A 7,634-nucleotide genomic window follows, 5' to 3' on the forward strand; every position below is an offset into this window, starting at 1 on the left:
TACATCTAAGGTTTTACTTATTTTATAAAGAAAACAAACATCATTTTAAATTTGCTTTGTTCTTAATTGTTCTAATTTCTCTGAGTACATCACCATCCTGATCATAATATTAGCCAGATTCAGAGATAATGAGTATTTTTTTCTAATTTTTAGTTTTTCCAATTGTTTCTTCACTGATTGACAAATCTTATGTCAACTCTTTATTAAGGATGTTGTTTTTTTCCCATAAGAAAAATACAGTTACAGAAAGAAAAGTACATCTTGGTTCTTAGCTACTAAGCAAATGTATGTAAAACACATATTTTTAAAAAATATGTATATTATATATATGCATATTCCCCTTTATTGAGGACCAAGTCCGTGTGGTGATATTTTCTAGCTACAAGGGATTTTATAGATTCTCTCATCTAACCTCCTCATTTTACAGATAAAGAACCTGAGGCCCAGAGAAAAATCCATATAGTTAGTTGCTAATAAAGCCATTTTTATCTTCCACAATTCTTTACTGTTTCATTTTACTTAATTTACATCTTCTTTTCAAAGCAATATTTTAACATGTGGGCACATCGAGCCATTCTGGCTTCTTCTCTTGTTTAATGTCTTTAAAACTTTTTGGTAAATCATTTAGCTCTTTTTCAGTACCAGTTGTTCAAGCTAACTATTTCAGCACCATCTATTACATTATCATGTATATTAGCACAACTTTAAGAACTTCCTCAGAGCAACATATTTTTCTTTGTTGTTGTTGGTTTTTCAAGTATTTTTCCCCTCCACCCTTACTAAATTTTCCAAATGTAACTGCTCCAAGAAAAGATCCATCCCTTCACACACTCATACTCTATTTCCTTTTTTAGATACCCATTGGATAATAATAACAGCTGACAGGTATTGAACTCTGTTGTTCATTGAACAATGTTGATTGTCCCATTTTACTGACGAGATAACTAAGGCACAGAGATGTTCTTCATGGCAGAGTAGGATGAGACTTAGGCTTCCTTATTCCAGATCTAGTATTTAACTTTTTATGTATTCCTTTAATAAATTATACTTTTATGTATTTCATAATGTTCATTATGTACTTATATGTAGAACTTGTGTATAATTTATAAATTTATAAAGGTAAAGAATTATCCTCATCTAAAGAAAGACCTGGCCTTTTCCCTCAGCTCCCAGGAGATGATCTCTGAGCCCTTGGAATGTCCTGTCTGATAAGAGTGTCTCTATTTACCTGGCGACCTCAGGCTACACTGGATAGTTTAACTATCTGACTTACAGTAGGGACTTTCAGCCATACAGTAGCATTGGCTTGACCTTCAAGGGCTCTGGACGCTAAAGGCATGACCAAGCCCCAGTAACAGCTCTGGACACCAAGACTCAGGTGACCTTCCCTAGTTGGCAATACTCCATGTGTAATGTCATATATTGTTTCCAAAAGTTAGCACTATTTATGACCCTACGGGGAGAGGACAATTGGAAGCTCTATCCGTGGACGCCTCCTGGATTCGGCCCTGTATGCATCTTCCCTTTGCTGATTTTAATCTGTATCCTTTCACTGTAATAAATCGTAACTGTGAGTATAACAGCTTTCACTGAGAGCCGTAAGTCCTTCTAGGGAATTAGCAAACCTGAGAGTGGTCTTGGGGACTGCCTGAACTTGCAGTTGTTGTCAGAAGTGAGTGTGGTCCTGGGGACCCCCCAAACATATGATCAGAAAAGTTTGGAGCCCATTAGTCTAGGCCATATTAGCAAATGATTATCTATTTTCTTCTTAAAGGTCTATGGAGATGTAAATTTCTTCAGTGATCTATATTATATTATGATGACGGTATACATGTAAAGTCACTTACAGCAATAACCAGTGAAGGTCAAATTTCACCTGCTCTAAAAATGTGAGTCTGTTTCCTTTTTTTTTTTTTTTCAATTTCCTTGGGTTATTTTGTTATCTTCCTGGTTCCTTTGACTGCATTAAAAATTGTTGATGGAGACGGGCTCGGAGACGCTTCTGGAAGCATCGCGATGGCTGCGCAAGGACAGCCCCAAGTGCAGTTCAAGCTCGTATTGGTTGGTGACGGCGGTACTGGGAAAACTACATTTGTGAAACGCCATCTGACTGGTGAATTTGAGAAGAAGTATGTAGCCACCTTGGGCGTTGAGGTCCATCCCCTTGTGTTCCATACCAACAGAGGACCCATTAAGTTCAACGTATGGGATACAGCTGGCCAGGAGAAATTTGGTGGACTGAGAGATGGCTATTACATCCAAGCCCAGTGTGCTATCATAATGTTTGATGTAACATCGAGGGTTACTTACAAGAACGTGCCCAACTGGCATAGAGATCTGGTACGCGTGTGTGAGAACATCCCCATCGTGCTGTGTGGCAACAAAGTGGATATTAAGGACAGAAAGGTTAAGGCAAAGTCGATTGTCTTCCACCGAAAGAAGAATCTTCAGTACTATGACATCTCCGCCAAAAGTAACTACAATTTTGAAAAGCCCTTCCTCTGGCTTGCTAGAAAACTGATCGGAGACCCTAACTTGGAGTTCGTCGCCATGCCTGCTCTCGCCCCGCCAGAGGTGGTCATGGACCCAGCGTTGGCAGCGCAGTACGAGCACGATCTAGAGGTTGCTCAGACAACTGCCCTCCCGGATGAAGATGATGACCTGTGAGAAAAGTGAAGCTGGAGCCCAGCGTCAGAAGTCTAGTTTTATAGGCAACTGTCCTGTGATGTCAGTGGTGCAGCGTGTTTGCCACTTTATTATATAGCTAAGCAGAACATGTGCTTAATGTTTGGTATGCTGAAGGAGATGAATGGGCTTTGGAGTGAATGTGGCAGTTAAAAAAAAAAAAAAACTTCATTTTTTTGGACCTGCATATTTAGGTGTTTTGGAACACAGTTCTTTCCTCCTTAAGTTTCAAATATAAGACTGCTACAGTCACATCACAATATTCAGTGGTGGAATCTTGTTTGTTACTGTCATTCCCATTCCTTTTCGTTTAGAATCAGAATAAAGTTGTATTTCAAATATCTAAAAAAAAAAAAAAAAAAATTGTTGATGGTTCCATCCCTCTTAAAAAACTTTCTCCTGGATGATGCCATAGAGTCAAAGGCCCCAGTGGGCTGAGACCACAGTTTATTTATATTTTTAGTCCCAGCACTTAACACAATGCCTGAGTTTCCTTTGTTAGGAGAAAAAACAAAATCATGTCTCTAGTGTACAGACAGTTTAGAGAAAAAGGCTGATTTCTAGTCCCTGTTTTTTTTTTTTTTTTTGCGGTACGCGGGCCTCTAACTGCTGTGGCCTCTCCCATTGCGGAGCTCAGGCTCCGGACGCGCAGGCTCAGCGGCCATGGCTCACAGGCCCAGCCCTTCCGCGGCATGTGGGATCTTCCCAGACCGGGGCACGAACCCGTGTCCCCTGCATCGGCAGGCGAACTCTCAATCACTGCGCCACCAGGGAAGCCCAAGTCCCTGGTTTTTTATTTGCTTTGTCAACAGTGGGCAAGTCACTTACCTTCTCTGAACTGTTTCATCCTCTGTTGAACAAAGAATGTGGTACTCTTTTCAAATAAAATCTCACACAGAAGCTGGGTTGAAGCCCAAACAGGTTGAGGAAGCTATGGGAAGGCACCTGGGGCTCTCCTGCTCAGAACCCTCCCTCACCCTCCCTGTTGTGGCTCCCAAAGCCTTGCAGGCTCTTTAGAGCAGCACCAGAAACTCACTGGGATAGACAGTGTCCACGGTTCTCTTTGTGTGATTCAGAGTTTTGCTTTGTATTTTTAAAATGATGTTTACATTGTAAAACATTCAACCTGAACTCTTAAAGAGATGGAACAAAGAACAAAGTAAATTGGAAGCCAAATTTGTCGTTTTCCTTCTTTTCCAACTTAAGTCCAGTAACACTAAACAGATGGTGAGTAGTTAACAAGGCCAGAAGTCTTCAATGACGTGGGTGCTTCGTCTTGTCAGGAGGCTGCCATTCTTGGTCTGCTGGGAGAAAAAGAAATCATTAAATGAGTGGCAGTTATGGAAAGCTGAGTACTGAACTCTCTAAATGCTTTGGAAAGTATCTTCCAGTTGGTTTGTCTTAAAGGTCATTAGCAAAACCTGAACTTGGATTGAGAGTGAACATTTTGTGTTGTAACTAATAAAAATTTACATGGCATCTAATTTCATTTAAAACTTAAAACTTTATGAGCTGAGTATTAATATATTATTGTCATTAATTTGTGCTGATAAGTTTAATATATTTATTTTTATTGTGATTAGTAATATAGTTGAACTTATGTTCAGCACCTTCTCTGTGTTTATTTACCATGAATTTTCTTTACTTCTTATTTTCTTTTTTTTCCTTTTTAAATTGAATTATAGTTGATATACAATATTATATAAGTTTTAGTTGTACAACACAGTGATTCACAATTTCTAAAGGTTGTATTTCATTTATACTTATAAAATATTGGCTATATTCCCTATGTTGTACTATATATCCTAGCTTATTGATTTGTAGCTTATTTATTTTATACATAGTAGTTTGTATCTCTTAATCCCCTACCCCGTGTTGTCCCTCCCCCCTTCCCTCTTCCCCCTGATAACCACTTGTTTTTTATCTATATCTGTGAATCTCTTTTTTGTTATATTCACTAGTTTGTTTTATTTTTTAGATTCCACATATAAGTGATATCGTACCATATTTGTCTTTCTCTGTCTAACTTATTTCACTAAGCATGCTACCCTCCAAGTCCATCCACGTTGTTGCAAATGGCATAATTTCTTTTTTATGGCTGAGTAGTATTCCATTGTATACATATGCCACATCTTCTTTATCCATCATCTGTTGATGGATACTTAGGTTGCTTCCATATCTTGACAATTGTAAATAATACTGCTATGAACATTGGGGTGCATTCTTTTTTCAAATTAGTGTTTTCAGGGTTTTTTGGATATATACCCAGGAGTAGAATTGCTGGGTCGTATGATAGTTCTATTTTTAATTTTTTGAGAAACGTCCATACTGTTTTGCATAATGGCTACACCAATTTATAGTCTCACAAGCAGTGTAAGTGTTCCCTTTTCTCCGCATCCTCACCAACATTTGTTATTTGTGTTCTTTTTGACGATGGCCATTCTAACAGGTGTGAGGTAATATCTCATTGTGGTTTTGATTTGCATTTCTCTGATGATTAATGATGTTGAGCATCTTTTCATGTGTCTGTTGGCCATCTGTATGTCTTATTTGGAAAAATGTCTATTCAGGTCTTCTACCCATTTTTTAATCTTGTTGTTTGGTTTTTTGATGTTGAGTTGCATGAGCTGTTTACGTATTTGGATATTAACTCTTTATTGGTCATATCATTTGCATATGTTTTCTCCAGTTCAGTAGGTGTCTTTTCACTTTGTTGATGATTTCCTTTGCTGTGCAAAAGCTTTTAAGTTTAGTTAGGTCCCATTTGTTTATTTTTGCTTTTATTTCTTTTGCTTTAGGAGACAGATCTAAAAAATGTTGCTATGATTTATGTCAAAGAGCATTCTGCCTATGTTTTCTTCTAGGAGTTTTATGGTTTCCAGCTTTACATTTAGGTCTTTACTCCATTTTGAGTTTATTTTTGAATATGGTGTTAGAGAATGTTCTAATTTCATTCTTTTACATGTAGCTGTTCAGTTTTCCCAGCACCACTTATTGAAGAGACTGTCTTTTCTCCATTGTTTAGTCTTGCCTCCTTTGTCATAGATTAATTGGCCATAATTTTGTAGATTTTTTTCCGGGCTCTCTGTTCTGTTCCATTGATCTGTGTGTCTGTTTTCATGCCAGTACCACAAAATTACTGTAGTTCTGTAGTATAGTCTGAAGCCAAGGAGAATGATCCCTCCAGTTCTGTTCTTCTTTCTCAAGACTTTTTGACTATTTAGGGGGGTTTGTGTTTCCATACAGATTTCAAAATTATTTCTTTTAGTTCTGTGAAAATTGCTCTTGGTATTTTGATAGGGATTGCATTGAATCCCCAGATTTCCTTGGGTAGTATGGTCATTTTAGTGACATTAATACTTGTTTTCTTCTTTACAGTCTGTTATTAATCTACTAGATGAGAAGAAGGTTAACATATTATTTCTATTCTTTTGAGTGGTTACTCTTCAATTTTAACATGTATATTTAATTTAATAAAATTTAATCAATATATAACCCTTCTACCAAACAGAGATCCTTAGTATGCAACTGGCTTTCCTCCATGCCTATCCCTGATAGATGTTGGAGTTTTCTGGGCCCCATTTTATGGCCGAAAGGCCATTTCTGAGCCTTTTGGGCCCCTAAGTTTATGAAGGAACCTCTGTCTAGCACCTAGCATGCATGGGGCCATACACACCTTAACCTGTTTCCTCCTATTATTAGAAATCCCAGCCCGTTAGTTGTATATCTTGTTCTAATGCCCCTGTGAGTGTTTTTAGCTCTCTCTCACTCTCTACATCTTAGCTTCTTGTTTCCTCTTTATTTTATCATTTGGAGAGCTCTCCTTCTTACATTCAAGCCTGTTTTAAAACTTTGTGGAATGAGTAGATCTCCATTATTGGCCCAATCTACCATAATAACTGGAAGTCTCAGAGACACTTTATCATCTTCTTTCTAATGTGGAAACAAGCATAAAGAAGTTATGACTAGCCTATGCCAGTATTAAAAAAGAATAAGCAGACTTTCCTTCAGACCTTATAACTCCAAGTCCAGTAATATTTCCATAATATTGGAGTTCTCTCTTTTCCTCTTCTTCCTTACTTATCCCTTGAAGTCATTCCTAGATTCCTATTGACTCATAGCACACCAGTCTATTTTTACCCTTCCAAAGAAAGTCCTGTGCATTCATTATGGTCCCAGAAACTTTAGCCCAATCTCTGCCAGTATAATTTTTTTTTTTTGCTGTACGCGGGCCTCTCACCGCTGCGGCCTCCCCCGCTGCGGAGCACAGGCTCCGGACGCGCAAGCCCAGTGGCCACAGCCCACGGGCCCAGCCGCTCTGTTGCACGTGGGACCCTCCCGGACCGGGGCACGAACCCACGCCCCCCGCATCGGCAGGCAGACCCCCAACCACTGCGCCACCAGGGAAGCCCCAGTATAATTTTTTAGAGCCACTTACACGCATTTTTTTCCAAGCTTGTATCAGGAAAAAACTAGAGCTCTAAGGCCTTAGATGAATCATGAAAACTAAGGTTTACTTTAGTCCTCTGGCTTTTACCTCTTGTAGACTGATACAAAACCATGTGAATCTTGTCCCCTTTATTTATAAGTCCACACCTTTTTTCACCCTCACAAATAAGAACGAGTTTCTGGACTCCTGTGAACCCTGCATGAGAGAGTTTGCATCCATAGCCATCAATGTAGTTGGCTTTTGAAAAATTACACCTGTATGCCATTTTTAAAGGCATATTCTTTCTCTGAAGAATTATTCTCATCTTCACTATTACAAATATTTCCACTACCTAAGCTCACACTATTCCAGCTTGTATCTTAATGTCCACTATTCATTCAAGAAACAGTTTTTGACTGTTATTCTGTGCTAAGCGCTAGAATCACAAAGATGAGGGAACAATTTTGCAGTGAAATCAGTGCTGGTATAGCCATGGGCAGATTATGCTATGGATATGTAA

At 38.6% G+C, this 7,634-nt stretch overlaps 1 protein-coding gene across 1 annotated transcript; it reads left to right on the plus strand.

Annotated features, from left to right (window-relative positions):
* The first annotated feature begins 1,988 nt into the window (after positions 1 to 1,988).
* LOC132519500 (GTP-binding nuclear protein Ran-like) lies at positions 1,989 to 2,947 on the plus strand. Its single transcript, XM_060147432.1, has one exon. The coding sequence runs from the start codon at positions 2,017 to 2,019 to the stop codon at positions 2,665 to 2,667; it is 651 nt and encodes a 216-aa protein (XP_060003415.1). The 5' UTR covers positions 1,989 to 2,016; the 3' UTR covers positions 2,668 to 2,947.
* Positions 2,948 to 7,634: the final 4,687 nt, after the last annotated feature.

Source organism: Lagenorhynchus albirostris, chromosome 4 (genome assembly GCF_949774975.1).
Source record: "Lagenorhynchus albirostris chromosome 4, mLagAlb1.1, whole genome shotgun sequence".
Taxonomy (NCBI): Eukaryota; Metazoa; Chordata; class Mammalia; order Artiodactyla; family Delphinidae; genus Lagenorhynchus; species Lagenorhynchus albirostris.

Excerpts from the sequence above, each read along its gene's own strand:
- LOC132519500 (XM_060147432.1), top strand. The coding sequence starts at position 2,017 with ATGGCTGCGCAAGGACAGCCCCAAGTGCAGTTCAAGCTCGTATTGGTT.